Source organism: Cervus elaphus, chromosome 21 (genome assembly GCF_910594005.1).
Source record: "Cervus elaphus chromosome 21, mCerEla1.1, whole genome shotgun sequence".
Lineage (NCBI taxonomy): Eukaryota > Metazoa > Chordata > Mammalia > Artiodactyla > Cervidae > Cervus > Cervus elaphus.
In genome coordinates, this window is record NC_057835.1 from 82,091,961 (window position 1) to 82,110,651 (window position 18,691).

Genomic DNA, 18,691 nt, shown 5'->3' on the forward strand with positions numbered 1-18,691 from the left:
TGTGGCCCCTGCCTCTGGCTTCCAGGCAGCCTCAACCCAAGGCAGACACCAGTAGGAGATCAGCAGGCAGGGATTCACGGGGATTGTCTCTCTGCTAAGAGACCACAGCTCGCAGCGAGTGGCCCTTTTCCAGAGCTGCAAGTCTTGCTAGTGTCAGGTAGCTGCTCCTCTTCCTGGCCACTTCCGGGTAAAGGATGGCAGTGACCTCTTACCGCTCAGCTCCTGATTTCCTCTGTCTCGGCCACACTCATAAGCTGTCACTGTGTTGAATCCCGTCCAGTCACCCCTTCTGAGTTTGCCATCCATTTTCTGCCAGACCCTAACATACACAGCACATCCCTGCATCCACTCTGGATCCTAACCCAGTAAAGATGTTTTTCGTTCTTATCAACTCCTCCCCATTCCCTTCTACAGCAAATGTCTGTTGTTTTTGCTTCCCCAGAATCCATTCAGTCTTTTTCTTGCACTGTATCCTACTTTTCCATTTCAGAACTACCTTTCCTCATCCATCGGGGCACAATTTAGATAAGGCTGATTTAGGACTTTTGTTGGAAATATGAGAGCAAAGAGCCTTCTGTTCACTGAGGCAGCCAGCTATAAAAACAAAACAAACAAAAAACACCCAGACAAAGCTGGAACTCTTGGGCCAAAGAAAAGGGCACTTGCTAGGGTATAAACCAACAAAGTGGAGAGGGTGCAAAAACATGTAGACGCAGGCCCGTTAGCCTTCTGTGAGCCCTGGAGCCCACCGTTGCTGAAGCTCACCCTTGGACACTGCTGTTATCAGAAGTGCTAGGTCCCCTTTTTTGTGCTCAAGCCGAGTTGAGCTTTCTGTCACTTGCAACTGAAAGATCCCAGACTAACAGGACTGCCCCTAAAACAAACACATGTGATTGGAGAGAGTAAAATTGGAGAGGGCGAGAGGCTGTGACTTCTGAACACTGCCGTCCAGCTTACAGTGCTGTTTTCACCAGGAAGCCTCACACACCCGGTCACGAGACACGGCCTGTGGCTTTTGTTTATTACAATCTCGGTGTCACCACCACCTGCATTGTCCCTTTGGTCCGTCGCAGTCTGCGAGAGATGGGACAATGCCACAGCAAACACACACTTTGTGTTGGAGTCGGTGGCTGGGACCCACGCATGAACTGATGCAAACAAAGAACAATGGTGGAAAACAGCCAGATACCCTGTTCAAGTGCCACTGAACCAGGCCTTCTCAGATGACAGGTTCATTGGCAGGAAAGCTGTTATTGCAACAATCATTATTCCCGTTTACCACCTATTAGAATGTGAGTCACTGGGAGGTCAGGCTGTCCCCAAAGCCACTGTTCCTGAGCACTCACAGTCAAGTTCAAGGAACAGCAATCAGGTGTTAGGACAGTGGCAAAGGCTTAATGCTTTGAAATCAAGAGGACGGTTAACTCCCAGGAGACTGCTGCAAAGTGAGTTTCACGATCTTCAACATATCACATCCCTTGGGAAAAGAAACCAGAGTGCCAGTGTTACCATGACCCCGGGTCCTTTCCGCTGCAGCTGCCCTCCCCGCATTCATGTCTACACACCTGTCCCCCTCCTGCCCAGCACTGTGCCTTGCACAAAACAGGTGCTCAGAAATGATGACGTTCAGAGCCTGCGGGCTTAAGAGTACGAATAAAAGGTGATATCTGAGAAGAACGCGCACAGAGCAGTTGCTCCAATCTTCGCTGTTATTATCACTGCTGCATGTGTGTGCGCTAAACCGCTCAGTCGTGTCTGACTCTGCAACCATACGGACTGTAGCCCACCAGGCTCCTCTGTCCATAGGATCTTACCGGCAAGATTACAATTGCTTTATTTGCAAACTATCTGTGTTAACAGTTAGGTCCATCAAAACCCACACAAATACCTTTTTAAAGCAACGATTCCGACTTCCTTACCTGCCAAGGAGACAGTTCTATTGTGCGTCTGAGTTATTTCCCCTGCCCTTCCCCTTCCCATGTACATATGAGAACCAAACTCCCCGGCCGCTTGCTCACTCATCCATCCAGACAATAGCCAGTGAGTGACCACCTGCATTTTGCCACATACTGGACTGTCTGTGGGGGAATCAAAGTTGCTGAAGACACACAGCCCTGCATAACGCAGACCTGCTGGAGACGGACAAGACATCCGAGAGAGAGACTCAGCCTGTGGAATGAGGCACCCGACTTCAGGGGCTGCAGCGCGTGCTGGGGAGGTCTGGGGAAGACGCCTGGATGGGGGATGTCGCCTTACCTTTTCTGCAAGCCAGCCGAGGTGCCTGATCTCCCGGCCCCCAGCAAGGCCCACTGAGCCCAGCTGCTCCCGGACCTCGGTGATCACGCGGGTCATCAGGTCACTGACGGTCGCATGGATGGCGCTGAACCAGGCCTGGGCCGTGGCAGCGTCCTTGCCCCTCAGGACCACTGTGTGCTTAGCATCTGGAGAGTGGATTTCCAGCTGCCTGGAGGAGCAGAGAGAGAAGGGTTAGGAGGTTCCCTGGCAGATTGTGTCACCGCAAGTCCTGAGCTACAAAGGCGAATTAATTTCTTTTTTCTATCATACATTTTATTTTTAATTTTTTTAGCTTTTTAATTAAGGGTTTTTTTGGAGTGGGTTGTGTTTCTTTTTTTTCCTTTTGGACTCTCCATGAAGCATGTGGGGTCTTAGTTCCCTGACCAGGGATCAACCTGGTGCTCCCTACAGTGGAAGCACGGAGTCTTAACCACTGGACTGCAGGGAAGTCCCTAACTGAGATTTTTAAATTTATTTTTTAATTGAATAAAAGTCTTTTAACTCTAGAGTGCTTTACAATTTTCAAAAGTTTCACATAGATGAGTTCATATCATCCTATGATAACCCCTTTCCCTCCCTCCTATCCCTACATATATCCCTATATATATATATATATCCCTCCTATCTCCCCACTAAAGTGAACTAATTCTTCATTTCTACTTTTAAGCTTCTTTTGCATGGCTTGGCTTATGGCCCCATCATCCATCCATCCATCCATCCATCCATCCATCCACTCACTCACCGACTCATCCGTAAGCACTGACTGCGTCTGGGCATTGGCTGACCTACTGAGGGCACAGCTATGCAGTCACCTAAATTAAGGATGCCTGGTCTTCCTGTTATCAGCTGTGTCTTATTAGCAGCATCCTATTAAGACTTCCAAGCTGTGAGCTGATATTAATCTGCCTTACTTCTCCATCCCCAGAGGACTTTAACAATATGCTCACATCCTAGCAGATGCTGGTGGGATGTAGACTGAAATACCTATTCACCTGCTTAATTCTACTCTTCATTATTAATTGTGAATATCTTAGCATCACAGATGACCAAAGTTTTGCATTCTTTAGGAATCCTGTCCGTGGCACATTTCCCTACCTCTTCATCTTTGTGCACGTGTAATGCAGGCTTCCCAGCTGGCTAAGTGGTAAAGAATCTGTCTGCTAAGAGGGCACGCAGGTTGGACCCCTGGGTCAGGAAGACCCCCTGGAGGAGGGCATGGCAACCCACTCCAGTGTCCTTGCCTGGAGAAGCCCATGGGCAGAGGAGCCTGGAGGGCCGCAGGCCATGGGGTCGCAGAGAGTCGGACATGGCTGAGCAGCTGGGCACGCGCACAGTGCAGGAGTGAACTGGCTGAGGGTGAGATCACAGCGGGGAAAGAGGTGCACTGAAAAGTGTTGTTTTGTTGTTGTTTTGGGTTTTGTTTGTTTGTTTGTTTGTTTAAGCTGCACTGGGAGGCTTTTGGGATTTTAGTCCCTGGACCAGTGATCGAACCTGAGCCCCCTGGTGGTGAAAGCTTGGAGTCCGAACCACTGGACCACCAGGAAATTCCCAAAGAGTTATATTTAAAGTCAAACTTCAAAGTTTATGCAAGAACTCCAGTGGGATCACCTGAGATTCAGTGTGAGATTTGCATACTGTAATTATATGGTAAAGGCAGACGTTCTTGACAGATGCTCTTGGTTTTTTTTATTGGGAAGCACTTACAGATTTACACAGCATTGGAAAATCAGGACAAAGAAGTCCAGCACACCAGTCACTCAGTTCACTCTGATAGTTCTATTCACTGAGTGAGTTCCGATCACTCATTCATGCAGTTTACTCATTCACTCATTCATGCAGTTTACTCATTCACTCATTCATGCAGTTTACTCATTCACTCATTTCATCCACTGTTTACTCTGATAGTTCTATTTATATAGCTGTAATATATTATAATATCAGGGCTTCCTAGGTGGCTCAGTGGTAAAGAATCCACCTGCTAACAAGAGATGTGGGTTTGATCCCTGGGTGGGAAAGATCCTCTGGAGGAGGAAATCGCAACTCACTCCAGTATTCTTGCCTGGGAAACCCCATGGAGGAGCCTGGTGGGCTACAGTCCATGGGGTCAAAAAAGAGTCATACCCAACTTAGTGACTAAACAACAACAATACGATATTAAAACCGGGGCCTTGGCACAATGTAAGTGTATAGCTGGACCCCATTTGCCACGTGTAGATTCATGTAAACACCACTGCAACCAGGGGACAGAACAGAAGCCACACGCTTTCCCCCCAGCCACCTCCAGGAGTCACAAGTGCTGCCCTCCCCCACCACCCCACATCCCCAACAAGCACTCCCCACATCTGTAATTTTATTGCAGAGAGAAAAATATACATTTTATTTACTCATTCATGTATGTATACAGGCAAATAAATCCCACTGATTAATTCGTGTTTGCACTAGAAAGACATAGGAACGGGGAATTTCAGAAGTGAATGAAATGATCCACGTATCAATTTCCTTTTATCCCTCAATAATAGTGGTAACATTCACTGAGTTTTTATTATGTATCAGGCAAAAATTTAAATCCTTTTATATTATTTTTTGTAATTTTCCTAACGGTCCTATGATTGCTATTATTAATCTCACACAATGGGCTTCCCTGGTGGCTCAGTTGGTAAAGATTCCTTCTGCAATGCAGGAGACCCTGGTTCGATTCCTGGGTGGGGAAGATCCCCTGGAGAAGGGAAAGGCTACCCACTCTGGTATTCTTGGGCTTCCCTGGTGGCTCAGCTGGTAAAGAATCTGCCCACAATGTGGGAGACCTGGGTTTGATCCCTGGGTCAGGAAGATCCCCTGGAGAAGGGAAAGGCTACCCACTCCAGTATTCTGGCCTGGAGAATTCCAAGGACTCTATAGTCCATGGGGTCGCAAAGAGTCAGACACAACTGAGCGACTTTCACTCTCACATTTCATATAATAGAATTAAAGGGGCTTCCCAGGTGGCCCAGGAATAAAGAATCTGCCTGCTAATGCAGGGAATGCAAGAGATATGGGCTCGATCCCTGAGTCAGGAAGATCCCCTGGAGGAGGAAACAGCAAGCCACTCCGGTGTTCTTGCCTGGAGAAACCCATGGTCAGAGGAGCCTGGCGGGCTACAGTCCATAGGGTTTCAAAGAATTTGGCACGACAGAGAGACTGAACAACAGCAAAGTTGGGAGGGACAGAGAATTGACCCAAGGCCAGAAAGCTGGTGATGTCGGGATTCAACCCATGTTGATAAGGCTCAGAAGGCCATGAATTTAAATACTGTGTTACACTGTCTCTCCTTTAGACGGGATGGCATCTAATAACGGTGCATCTGTTGTGTTCCACAGCTGTCCCAGGGCATCATCACCAACACGCTTGCGTGCTCAGCTTCTCAACTGTGTCTGACTCTGCAACCCCAAGGACTGTAGGCTGCCAGGCCTCTCGTCCTTGAGATTTTTCAGGCATGAATGCTGGAGTGGGTTGCCATTTACTCCGCCAGGAGATCATCACCAATAAACATGCCCAACAGTGTCCTCCTTAGCTCCTGAGTTTAAAGCAACAATTCTGCAGATCACCTGAAAATCAGAAGTCCCAATGTAACCTGGCCTCATTTACATTTGAAACCTGTCTTTTAGAGTGAGTAAACCTTTTTACTCATAAACTTTAATTACAGAAAAAGAAGGATTTATAAAGTAAAATATCTCTAGGGGAGTTTTAGCAATAATTAGCTTTTTTTTTTTTTTCCCAGTAAGAAATCTTCAAAACAAGTCTCCTTACTAAGAATCCAAAGGTTTCCTGTGATGAAACAGGGTATTTTTAAAATGACATTTGTCCTTACCAAGAAAAAAAATACTCTCAAGTCTCTCAGGCATTTTTCAGAGAAATGGTTGGTCAATGTATGGTGAGTTTTCATTCCCTCCCAAAGTTTTTGGAGAAGGAAATGGCAACCCCCGACAGTATTCTTACCTGGGAAATCCCATGGACAGAGGAGCCTGGAGGGCTGCAGTCCATGGGGTCGCAAGCGTCAGACACAACTTAGTGACTAAACCACCCCCACCACCAAAGGTTTGGCTCTTCATGAAGCTGACCAGCCAAGCACAGACTAGGCTTCTCCGAAAGCATTAATGAGGCTCGACTTGTTCTTTAAACTATTCTATCAATATCCACTATTCTAGGAATTTAAAACACACAGATGTTTTCTTAGAATATTTTCCTTTGAAAACCTGTTTTTTTTTTTTTTTTTTTTTAATGACAGCTTGGGACGCAGTTACTTGTCAGGAATCACACACACATGCAAAAACGATGCCAGCGAAAAAGAGAATATTTCTCTGTTGAGTTGCCAGCAAACCCAGAGGAAAGGCTAGTGAGGAGGGGGCCCATTTTCCCCAGATTCTGACAGCATTTATCTTTACTATTAACTTTTAAGTCAGCTTTTTTTTTTTTTTGGCCTCGATGCATGTGGGATCTTAGTTCCCTGATCAGGGATTGAACCCATACCCCCTGCACTGGAAGCATGTAGTCTTAACCACTGGACCACCAGGGAAACCCCTTAAGCCAGCTTTTAAAGTACAGCATATAGACAGAAAAGTGCACAGATTATAGTTTATAGCTTAAATGTATTTTCACAAAGGGAACACATTCGAGTCAAGCACCAGTCAGACCAAGAAGCAGAACATTACTGGTGCCCTAGACACTCTCCCCTTCCCGTTACTTCCCTTCAAATAACCCCTGTGAGGATTTCTGTCACCATAGACAGCTTCGTCTCAGCTTCGTCTGCAGTTCTCCTTGTTTTCATTTGTTGTTTTCCTTGCCTGTGCCAGCGGGGGATCGTGGAGAGGCCGAGGTTAAAGATCAAGTCCTGTGCCCTTTCGTGGTGGGTCTCAAAGTGTGACCACAGACTGGCAGGAACAGAATCTTCTGGGAACGCGTTAGGGATGCAGACTCTCAGTTCACACCTGGACCCACTGAATCAGGAGCTCTGGGAGTGAAGCCCAGCAAGGCTCCGCCACGCGGTGTTAGTCGTCAGTCGTGTCCGACTCTTTGTGACCCTGTGGACTGTAGCTCGCCAGGCTGCTCTGTCCATGGGATTCTCCAGGCAAGAACACAGGAGTGGGTTGCCATTTCCTTCTCTAAAGGATCTTCCTGACTCAGGGTTCCAACCCAGGTCTCCTGCATTGCAGGCAGATTCTTTATCGAACGAGCCACCACCTCCAGATAAATCTGATGCAATTTAAGTTTGAGAAGGGTGCTCTATAGATTCACAAGAAAAAAGCCCTGATCTTGGTCGTGTGCCAGGGTTCCCAGTGGCTGAGACGAACATGCTGAAAGGTGACCTGACTTCCCCTCAATAGTGTCAAAGAAGGAGCAGAGCGGACATAGAATAGAGGAGCCTGTGACTTTTTACAGTCAAACACAGCAGCAGCAGCAGTTCTCCAATGAAAGTATTCTTCAGGAACCTGGGAGTCGTTTATTATTATTTTTTAAAAAATCATTTAATTAAGTACAGATGTTTGGACCTCACTGCAAAGCTATTAAGAATTTCCGGAGGTTGAGGTCTGGGTAAATGCTTTACATGGTCCACAAATTACGTGGATTAAGGATCATGGTGGGCCTCTCCGAGCCCGAGCTCACGCCCCCCAAGGAGCTGGCCTGGAGGGGATCGTCACCAGAGGACAACACGGCAAAGAGCTCCTGGGGGTGTTTCGGCGACCCACCGCTGAGTGACAGACTACCCCAGAATCAGGCGGTTTGAGATGCCAAACTCTTGTTACCTCACAAAAGCTGCTTGAGTGTCTATGACATGGTAGCTGGGTTCCCCTGGAGAGCAAGAAGGAACTACAGTTCCTTTTATGAGCTGGTCTCCAAAGTCACACGGCATCACTTCTGGTTTATTCTTTGTGCTGCAAGTGAGTCACTAAGCCCAACGTATGCTCGTGAGGAAGAGTTAAGCTTCAGTTCTTGAAGGGAACAGAATCAAAGAATATGGGGACACCTTAAATCACCACAGAGAGGCTCTGGATGAAGCAAGGTTCTGGAAGAGAGTCGATCCTGAGTGTAAAGGGCGAGTGTTTGGGACTGTGAACCAGCAGACTAAAAAGAAAGCGCTTATAACATGTGAGTGAGGAGGAAGAAGGCTTGTTTCTGACAAAGCTGCAGCTTCAAGTTCTAAAAAGAGACAGGCTGTGGAGCGAGAGGGGGTCAGAGTCACCAGAGGGAGGAGAAGGAGCGTGTCTCTGACGGCCCGCGGGGGCTGTGCAGAGCCTCCAGAACAATGGTGGACTAAGACCCGCTGGCTTGTCTGACCCAGAACGGACGTCAATTGTTTGGGTAACAAACACAGAAGAATACAGTGATCTGCATTCACCTCTCCATCAGCTCAACAAAACTCAAAGGGGAGAAAGGAAGAAATGCACAAACTTTTTATTTTAATCCCTATAAACTCCACACACTAAAGCAGACAATGAGCATCTGGTAGCATGATAGTCCCCAGGAGCTCCAAGGGACAACACAAGATTCTGGTCAAGGTCATGGAGGGTCATGCCATTGGGTTGGCCGAAAAGTGCATTTGGGTTTTTTCTAAACATCTTATGGAAAAACTTCAATAACTTTCTGGCCAACCCAGTATATATATTTATTTCTTATTATATTACCTAGTACAAGTCTCAAAATTTTTCACTTAACCTCATTGTCAAAATGTAAATGTACTCAGTGCAATGCATGTCTTGGAGTAAAAGGAGAGACAGAGAAAGAAATTCCATTCCTGCGCTGGCCACGCTGTGGTTTTATCAGCAGTTTTTTTTTTTTTTTAACAATTTAAAACAATTTAAAAGCACAAGTATCGGGGGTAGTTGTTAAGCATGTGGCTGTGGGGGGTCAAGGCTGACTTTAAAACTTGCTGGCCGTGAGCCATGTTCCATAATCTCCCTAAGCTTCGATCTTCTTATCTGTAAAATGGCTCAATCTTGCCTCTCAAGATTATTGAAAACACAAAAGTGAGATAATGTGTGCATGAGATGTCATAGTGAAAAGCTAATCTTGATCAGTTCCAGTTTAGACTCTAGTTTACAATAAAGAGTCTTCCCAGTTTGGGTGCAAGCAAACGGCAGTGGTTCAGTGAGGCCAGAAGGAGAACCCTCCAGGGTGGGCTCTGGTGCAGTTCCTGTTCAGAGCACCTGCACTTGAAAAAGGCAAGCTCAGAAGAAACTAAAGAGTTAGGCAAGGCTATTTCCGGCATCTTGGAATGGAAAAAAATAACTTTGGGAGAGATGCATGAGTTTCCTGAGAGATTCTGGAGATCTGGGGCAAAGCTGAGTCTGCATTCTTCCCTCCACTTACGTATTTGTTCCACCTAAAAGGACTGTGTGAGGTTCACGCTCAGGGGCACATGTCCATGTGAGCTACAAGTGTCTGTTGAAGTCCCTTCACTTTCTGAACTGCCTGAGGTAAGCAGTGCCTCTGGGGGTGAAAAGAGATTGGGAATGGTTTCACCTTCCTAAAGTATTTTTCTGACAACATACCCGCAAAGAACCATTCTGTAGGGTCAAATATTTCAAGTAACTCACTTTTTAAAAGGGCACTTTCAACTCCAATAATTCTTCATCCATGTGTAAAAGAGAGATAAAGATGGAAGGAGATAAAGATGAGGAAATAAAGTAGAAAGAGGGGAGGGGGGAGGAGTGCGAGAAAGAAAGGGAACATGAAGACTTAGGGTGGAAAAATAACCAAGGGGTCTGTGAAAATGGCCCTGAGGTTGGGTGGCTGAGGTCATTAGAGCCCGAGAACCAAAAACGCCTGCCACAAGGGAAGTCAGAACTGCATGGGGCGGACAGTGAGAGCAGTATTGCATCACTGACGTGAAAATGACCCATATCAACGCCCGTGAGCCCTGGGGGAGGAAACGGCAACCCACTCCAGTATTCCTTTCTGGAGAATCCCATGGACAGAGGAGCCTGGTGGGCCACAGTCCATGGGGCTGCAAAAGTGTCAGTCGTGACTTAGGGACTAAAACAAATGCTTGTAAGTGTGGAGACTATACAGGTAGGTTCAACTAGGAGGGAAACTGAGTGACCGGACAAGGTAAGAAGGGAAACTTTCTTTATAATTTTTAAAAATAAAATGTTTTATTTCAAAAAATAGTTCTATACTAGATTTTATATATGGAGAAACATGTAAACAAACCGACATTCAGAAGAGCTACAATAGTCCCCCAAAGTCAATTTCTATAATTGAAGCCGTATCTTTACTATACGGATAGTACCAAAAAATGTTTGCAAGCCACATAAAAACACAGCCACATTACAAAAATTGTCTTATTCTGCCTAAATACAAATGCCAACAAGCAACCTAAGAACAGGATCAATCTTCGCAGACTATTAGAGCCAAAATGAATCAGCAAACATACTCACTTAAGAAGAGAAATTTTCATGGGATAACTGTATTTTTTGAATTTTGTTCCATGTGTATGCGTTGTGTATTCACTTTATTTGAACAGTAGAAGAGGAGGAGAAAGTGGGGGAGAAAAAGCAACAGGACTGGCCTGTTGGCTAAAGCAACCCTGTTCCAAAGCGCAGGCTCTGGAATTTATAATCTACGCTTCCTCACGGACATCTGTGGTTCTACAGGCCCACCTTACACCCCCGCCTCTTCTGATGACAGGCTTTACCTCCATCCTCAGTCTATGTGATCTGGGGCATCGATGGGCTAAAGGTGGCAGGGCCATTTGTCCAAGGAGATCCAGGCCCGGGGTTTCTTCAGGAGTCACTGTTGGGGTGATGCTTTCCTCAGCATGCGTACAGAGAGAACGGTTACAGTCATGGGTCTGCAGACGGCCATCTGGCCATCGAGAGGGGAGGGCTGCCGACAGATGAAGCCAATGTAGAGGAAAGCAGAGCTGAGAGATAAGACGCCTGATCCAGCCGCACCTGACCCTCAGTAGATCCCTGTTTTCTTCCATGTTCCCCTTTTGCAGAAGCCAATTTCAGTTGGGTAGTTTTCAAATACAACTAAAGGTCCTGATGCTTCAAGTTTCTTTTTTTTTTTTTTTTTGCCTCTTTGTTCAGGTCTTTATTCAAAATCAGCTGTCCAAAATGATTTGGCCTTTGTGGAATAAACAAATTTAAGTGTATGCAGTAGCCTTCTTTTCCTCTGAGGTGGGTTCCTTCTCAGCTGCTGGTTTCTTGGTCCCTGCAGCCTTTTTCCCCACTGTAGGCTTCTTCAGCGTCTTATCACCAACAGCCTTCTTTTCTTTGTTTCCCACCACAGGCTTCTTGCCCTTAACCCCCTTCTGATCTGATTTGGCTTCTAGTGCTTCTGCTGCCTTATCCATGCAGATTTTGTGGTTCTTGGCCTGTCGAAGAATGGTGTTCCAGTGTATGGTCTTTGCGTATGGGTTAAGCTTCAACATGATTCTCAGGTTTTTCAGAGGATTCTTCTTCAGGACTCTGCGATGAATCTTGCGTGGTGCTGGGAGTGCTCTTTGGATTTCTGGGCTTTTCGAGATTCTGCTAAGGTCTGTGTTGAGCATCTTGTGCATGGGGAGGTTGTAGCTACTCTTGAGGGAGGCTGCTTTATGCCAAGTGCCGTGCAGCTCATCTAACTTTCGGAAAGCACTTTCAGTCCAAACGCAGAAACGTCCCACATGACCACTAGGAGCAAGTTTCAAAACGTTCAGCTTGCTGACATTAAGCAGAGTAATTCCAGGGATGTTTCTGAAGGCCTTGATGATACCATTGTCTTCATTATAGATGATGCAGGGTCCCCTGCGCTGGATACGGCGACGGTTTCTCATTTTGCCTTTGCCAGCTCTCATTCACTGAGAGGCATAGAACTTTTTGATATTATTCCAGGCCTTAAGTTTCTTCAGAAGCAAAACGGCCTCCTTGGTCTTCTTGTAGCCTTCAACTTTATCTTCAACCACCAAAGGAAGTTCAGGAACTTCCTCTATATGATGACCTTTAGACATGACCAGTGCTGGTAAGGCTGAGGCAGCCAGTGCAGAGCAGATGGCATATCGCTTCTGCGTTGTATTCACTCTGCGGTGCCAACGTCGCCAGGTCTTGGTTGATGCAAACATGCAGCCCCCATGACACATATTTCCAAAAGCACCCTGATCAGAATGGTGAGTCCCGCCACCTCGAACCTTGGGAATTCGCGCCATAGCTTTGCCGGTACCCCAAGACTCGGCACTGGTTTGATGACCTGCTAATTCACTGACAGCATAGGGCTGTCTGTTGCTTTTGCACAAATTGGTGTGAACAAAGTTAACAACATCGGGTGGAATGGGAGCCTTGAACACAGCAGGCAAAGTGGCATTTTTGCCAGAGGACTCTGCTTTCCCGAGTACACTGCTGTCGTGGGCGAGCACACGCCATGGCAGGGAGAGGAGAAGGCCACGCTTCTCTCAACCCGGCGGCTCCCACAGGAAAAAAAAAGCTCAAGTTTCTTTATCCCTATAAAACAGGGATGATGATGATGATGAAAGTGATAATTATTATAATGAAGGTGACAATAATAACCTTCATGGGATTACTAAGGAACCAAATGAGATAACGAGGCTTCCCAGGTGGCACAGTGGTAAAGAATCCTCCTGCCAGTGCGAGAGATGCAGGAGACGAGTTCGATTCCTGGGCCGGGAAGATCCCCACGAGAAAGAAACGGCAACCCACTCCAGTATTCTCGCCTGGGAAATCCCATGGACAGAAGAGCCTGGTGGGTTACAGTCCATGATATCACAAACAGTTGGACACGACTGAGCATGCATGCATCAAATGAGATAATAACTGTGAACACGCTCTGTGACTTGTAAATCCTGATGTTGGGAGTTGTCATTTAAGCGTTTGGCATTTTAAGACTGCTGTTGGCTCAGTTACTGGGAAAAGAAAATCTACTAGTGGGTGTAATGTTTTATACATCTGGGCACATGGACACCTATAAACAAGTTAACTCTGTCTTAGCTACACTATGAGTAAACAGACAGTCATGGCTATTAAAACAGAAAATCCCAGTAAACCTCTTGGGTTACACAGTGGAGTTGGGAACATGCAGTGATTTCTTTACAGATGCACAAATATGCTGTGCGTATCTGGGAGTCTTCCAGGCACACACAGGTGTGTCGGGCGCTGAAGAGGCAAGTAGGAGGCATGGGTCCCTGCCCCTAAGAAACTCACTGTGTGCAGAAGGCTGAATATCTCCCCCAACCCGTGTCTATGCAGAAACTCAGAATGTGACTGATTTGAAAGAATCTTTTCAGAGTTAATGAAAGTAAGGATGATGGTGAGACCCTTATTTTATTAATCTACCCACGGGATGAGGATGGGTCTTGAATCCAATAAGAATGTCAGAGACGCCCAGACACGCAGAGTAGGCCAGGTGATGATGAGGAAGACGCTGGAGAGATGCATCAAGCCCAAGGGTTACCTGGGAGGGTTTCTCCCTCTCCGCTGCAGAAGGGACCAGCCCTGCCCATTCTTTGGCTTCACACTTCAGGCTTCCAAAACTGAAGCTTTTGTTTTAAGCTTTCCAGTCTGTGTCTATTTTGTTACAGCCGTCCTAGAAAACCGATACACCATGGAGCTATCTTCCTGTGCAGAGTTGAACAGGGCCGCACTAATGTTTAAAATATATGGATGCTTAGAGTCGAGACAGATATTTCATGATGACATCATTTGAATCACTACATTCACCAGGCCTTTGGCTAGAGCTGCACATTTGAACTTCCTGGTTAAATGACAGAAGATACCCCTTTTGTCATCTAAGTAGTTTGAGTGGAATATCTGTCACTTTCAACAGAAAGAGTCTGCAGTTACCTCTCCTTCCTGTCTTCAAGATGGTCTTCATAATACTCTAAGTTAATTTTTCCTGGGTTTCAATTATTATTTATGTTCATGCTATTTACTTGCTGCTTATTACTTGTATTTACATATGGGGTTGGCCAAAAGGCTCATTTGGGTTTTTCTACAATATCTGCTGAAAAACCCTAAAGAACTTTTTGGCCAGCCCAATACATGCACATCTTCTTGGAAACAAATAATATTTTGCAATTTTACTAACTGAAAATGAAATTATTATAGAGAAACTTGGAAAAAAATCAGTTTCAATCCTCTGCTTAGTTAAAACATGGTATTTTATCCTGGTTTTATTTTGTATAACTCAGTGCTTTATTACAAAGCAAACACCCATTTAACAAGAACAAGAAACAGCACTGCCAGCATCCTAGCTCACGCATGCTGCCTCTGAGTCACTGTCTCCACCCTCCACACAAATGCAACTGCTACTCTGATTGATGATAAATGTATCTATAAATCTCTCTCTCTCTTAACATAGATATGAAATGCAATGCTGACATACAAAACTTGAATATATAATAAATATAATATATTAACTATATTATAAATATAATATAATAAAACAATATAATAAATAAAACATAACTTGTAACTAAGTTACAATATAACTAATAAATAAAACATAACCTTTAACCGGGCAACTAAGGTTTCAAGTGACCTTTGCCCTCCAATGTGAGGCTGGAGAAAACACAGACGAATGTGCTTAGGCAGATGTGGCCTGTGGACTCGTAGCAACCACTGGGAGTCAAGTGGAATTCAAACCACATGCTGGTTGTTTCACACATCTGTGGTACTGGTGGCTGATAAAAATCTTCCCAACAGAAAAATCTGTGGCCACCGTTATCAGTGGCCACCTCTAGACAGTGGAGTTGTATATATAGTTATATGTGTGTGTGTGTGTGTGTGTGTGTGTGTGTGTGCACTCAGTCAGTCTTGTCCAATTCTTTGTGGCCCCGTGGACCGTAGCCCACCGGACCCCTCTGTCCATGGAATTCTCCAGGCAAGAGCACTGGAGTGGGTTGCCATTTCCTCCTCCAGGGGATCTTCCCGACCCAGGGATCAAACTCTCATTTCTTGTGTGTCCAGTTTGGCAGGCGGCTTCTTTACCACTGGGAAGTATTTACGTAGATATAAAATCTGCCTGCGGTGGGGGAGACCCAGGTCTGGTCCCCCAGGACATGCCTGAGTGACCGACAGGCACATACACGGTGCTAAAGGGACGCGTAGGCTGCAGACCACTCAGGACTGAGTCAGCCCTGCTTCCACTTCAGTGCGCGCTGGTATTAAAAAATCTTTTCCTTGGTAACATAATCTTACTCCTATCCACAGGCAGTTCTACAACCCAGAAAGAAAAAGAGAACCCTGCTGAAGGGAGAGGCATCCAGTCGCATGCTGGCTCACGGTAGGTGTACACTCAGTAAGTGGACTGAGCACTTAGTGAGGAAAAACAATCTAGACAACTTCTTTGAGAGCGGATGAGCCCGACATTTCTGGAGCTGGGGGGATGGGGCGGGGGGAAGGAGCAGACAGCCAGGCCGCAGATGAAGCTATTTTCAGCAGGCCGGGCTTTCCTAACGCTGGTCTTGTTCCCCAGCTGAACTGACCGCCGCTTGATGAATTGTGTTTATCTGTAGTTCAGCGATAAAGTTCTCCTTTAATTCCCTGCTGAATAGAAATATTTAGGGCAGTGCCACAGCTGTGTTTATTCTCACACTCTGCCACGGTTATGTAAATACTGCTTATGGAGCCATTTCTTATGGAGGCCCACACCAGCCCCGAGGAATCAGGCGCTGTCGAGACGTCTGCCAAGACACGCCATTTCCATGCAGCTTGGCGCGGCCTGTGAGTGATATCACAGCTTCTCAGAGTTCACTTGGCAAACCTCACAACAAAAGAGTAATTTTCTTCCCCTCTCACTCTCTCAAGGCTCTCACAAAGCCAAAGAACATTTCCCAGCATCCTCTACTTCCCCTGTTTAGAAACACGGGACGGACACACAAAACTTGAAAACTCCTAACAGGATATGAATAAATAAAACATAACTTGCTGCCTGGCAACGAAGGTTTCAGGTGACCTTTCCATTCAATGGGAGGTTGGAGAAAACAGACGAAGGGGGTCAGGAAGATGTGGCCTGTGGACTTGTAGCGATCCCTGGGAGTCAAGGGGAGCTCAGACTACATGTTTGTTTACTGTTTCACAAATCTATGAGGCTGGTGGTTGATAAAAAAACTTCCCAAGAGGCAAATCCATGGCACTCCTTCAATACTGGCTACTGCTAGTTGGTGGAATTCTAATGTATTTTTATTTCCACTTTTCTGGTTTTATACAATTTCTAAAATTTTTTTTGCAATGTAATCAGAAAAAAGTACTAGAAAAAAAGTTTAAGAAAATGAGTGCTTGCATGCCTTTGGCCATAATGTTGTTAGCGAAATGATTCATTAGGAAAATCAGTCTTAAGTGAAAAAAAGAAAGTGAAAGTTGCTCAGTTGTGTCTGACTCTTTGCAACCCCATGGACTGTACAGTCCATGGAATTCTCCAGGCCAGAAGAGCCACGCCCTTCTCCATGGGATCTTCCCAACCCAGGGACTGAACCCAGGGCTCCCGAATTGCCCGTGGATTCTTTACCATATGAGCCACCAGGGAAGCCCATGAGAAAAAGACAACACTAAAGAAAAGAAATCTGTTTTAAATCACTAAATCACATTAGTGTTGTAAGGTGAAAAAGACACCACCATAGAAAAAAAAAACAAAACAGATTCGTTAATAAAATCCCCAAAGTGGTTGTAGCTAAAAGATTTTAAAAGAAAGAGATAAAATATGGTAGTAACAATATTCAGAATGGGGATGAGCATTTGTCCTGTGGGGAGGTAAACCCCACCCCCAAGCGAGTGTATTTTTCTCCTTTTACCCTTACCACCCTCCTACGAGAGGAACGGTAGCAATGTGCCTACATTCTGGATAAGACACGGCACCTCCGAGGGGCGAGTTTGTTTGGTCTCCCAGGAGGCAAAGCTGGAACTGGAGCCAAAGTCCATCTAAATGCAAAGCTTGTACCTTAATCATTATGTTTGTAAAGACTGGTCAGTTGCATAAAGGAGAAGTGAATGTTTTTTACTCTGGCGGTTGCTCAGTATCTTTTGAACTCCCTTCCTACCTATTTGGAAAGTTTTTCCACCTTAAGTTGAGCTTCCCCAAGGTAGAAGCAGTTCTCAGCCTCCCTTGCGGCTAGGGCACAGAGCCGCTCACTCAGAAAGGCAGTTCTGAAGCAGGGTGTGTAAGAAGGTAGCTGCCTCCGGGACCCATCCTTTGGCATGCACGTGGTGGAGGTGCCCCGCTCTTCCTGGCAGCAGTGGTGGAGCCTGGCCAGTGCCGGGGTGTCGCAGTGCAAGCTGAGGCAGCCGTGTGGGCTGCAGTGGCAACAAGGCGCTTTTTCCAGAAGAGCTTTCACCGTGTGCTTGCATGTTGAACTTCTTAGTCTGGCTACATGAACTCTGAGAATATTGTTCGGTTGCTAAGTCGTGTCCAACTGTTTGTGATCCCATGGACTGCAGCACGCCAGACCTCCCTGTCCATCACTGTCTCCTGGAGTTTACTCAAATGCATGTCCATGGAGTCGATGATGCCATCCAACCATCTCATCCTCTGTCGCTCCCTTCTCCTGTCCTCAATCTTTCCTAGCATCAGGTTTTTTTTCCAATGAGTTGGCTCTTCACATCATTTCAGTTCAGTTCAGTTCAGTCGCTCAGTCGTATCCTACTCTTTGAGACCCCATGGACTACAGCACAGTCCCTGTCTATCCAATATTTTGGCCACCATTCTTCACATCAGGTGGCCAAATTGGAGTTTCAGCTTCAGCATCAGTCCTTTCAATGAATATTCAGGACTGATTTCCTTTAGGATGGACTGGTTGGATCTCCTTGCTATTCAAGGGACTCTCAAGAGTCTTCTCCAACACCACCATTCAAAAGCATCAATTCTTTGGCGCTCAGCTTTCTTTATGGTCCAGCTCTCACATCCATACATGACTACTGGAAAAACCATAGCTTTGAGATATGTGAACACCCTCTAGCCAGAGTAAATTCTACTGCTTAAAATGTCACTGCCTAGCTAAGAATGCAAATGCAGGAAGCTGGCTGCCATGAGGGAGCCCATGAGATCATCTATGGATGTGTCAAGTGCGAGCAGTTAATGGAAGAGAAGCCCGGAGAAGGTGTTCTGCTGTTTTTTCACAAAATCCCATTTCAAAAACAGGCCATGCATGATAGAGCACTCTGCTCAGCTCTGAGGGAACCTGACAATCTCTCCTGCATTGGCTCCGTTTCAGTGTTTCAGTGATACATAAATTTACAAAATATGTGAAGAACTTCAGCACTTTGGCCTCTCCTAGGAAACAGTGTCATTATCAAAGTTTTAGAAGAGGAGTTGGCTAATGTCAAACTAGAGAAAATATTTTGTTTTTCTTCTCTACACTTCATCTGTACCTCACAAAATATTCTGTGGTCTGACCTCACTCAACTGGATATTTCCTTTTTTTTTTTTTAAA

General features: G+C 45.8%; 1 protein-coding gene and 1 pseudogene across 1 annotated transcript in view; both read right to left on the reverse strand.

Moving 5' to 3' along the window:
• The window catches only part of SNTB1 (syntrophin beta 1), a 238,777-nt gene that overhangs the window by 82,725 nt on the left and 137,361 nt on the right, over positions 1-18,691 (reverse strand). The window contains exon 3 of the mRNA XM_043879133.1: positions 2,257-2,464. Coding sequence (XP_043735068.1) covers positions 2,257-2,464 — 208 coding nt within the window. The remainder of the gene's footprint in view (positions 1-2,256; positions 2,465-18,691) is intronic.
• LOC122678958 lies at positions 8,358-12,710 on the reverse strand (annotated as a pseudogene).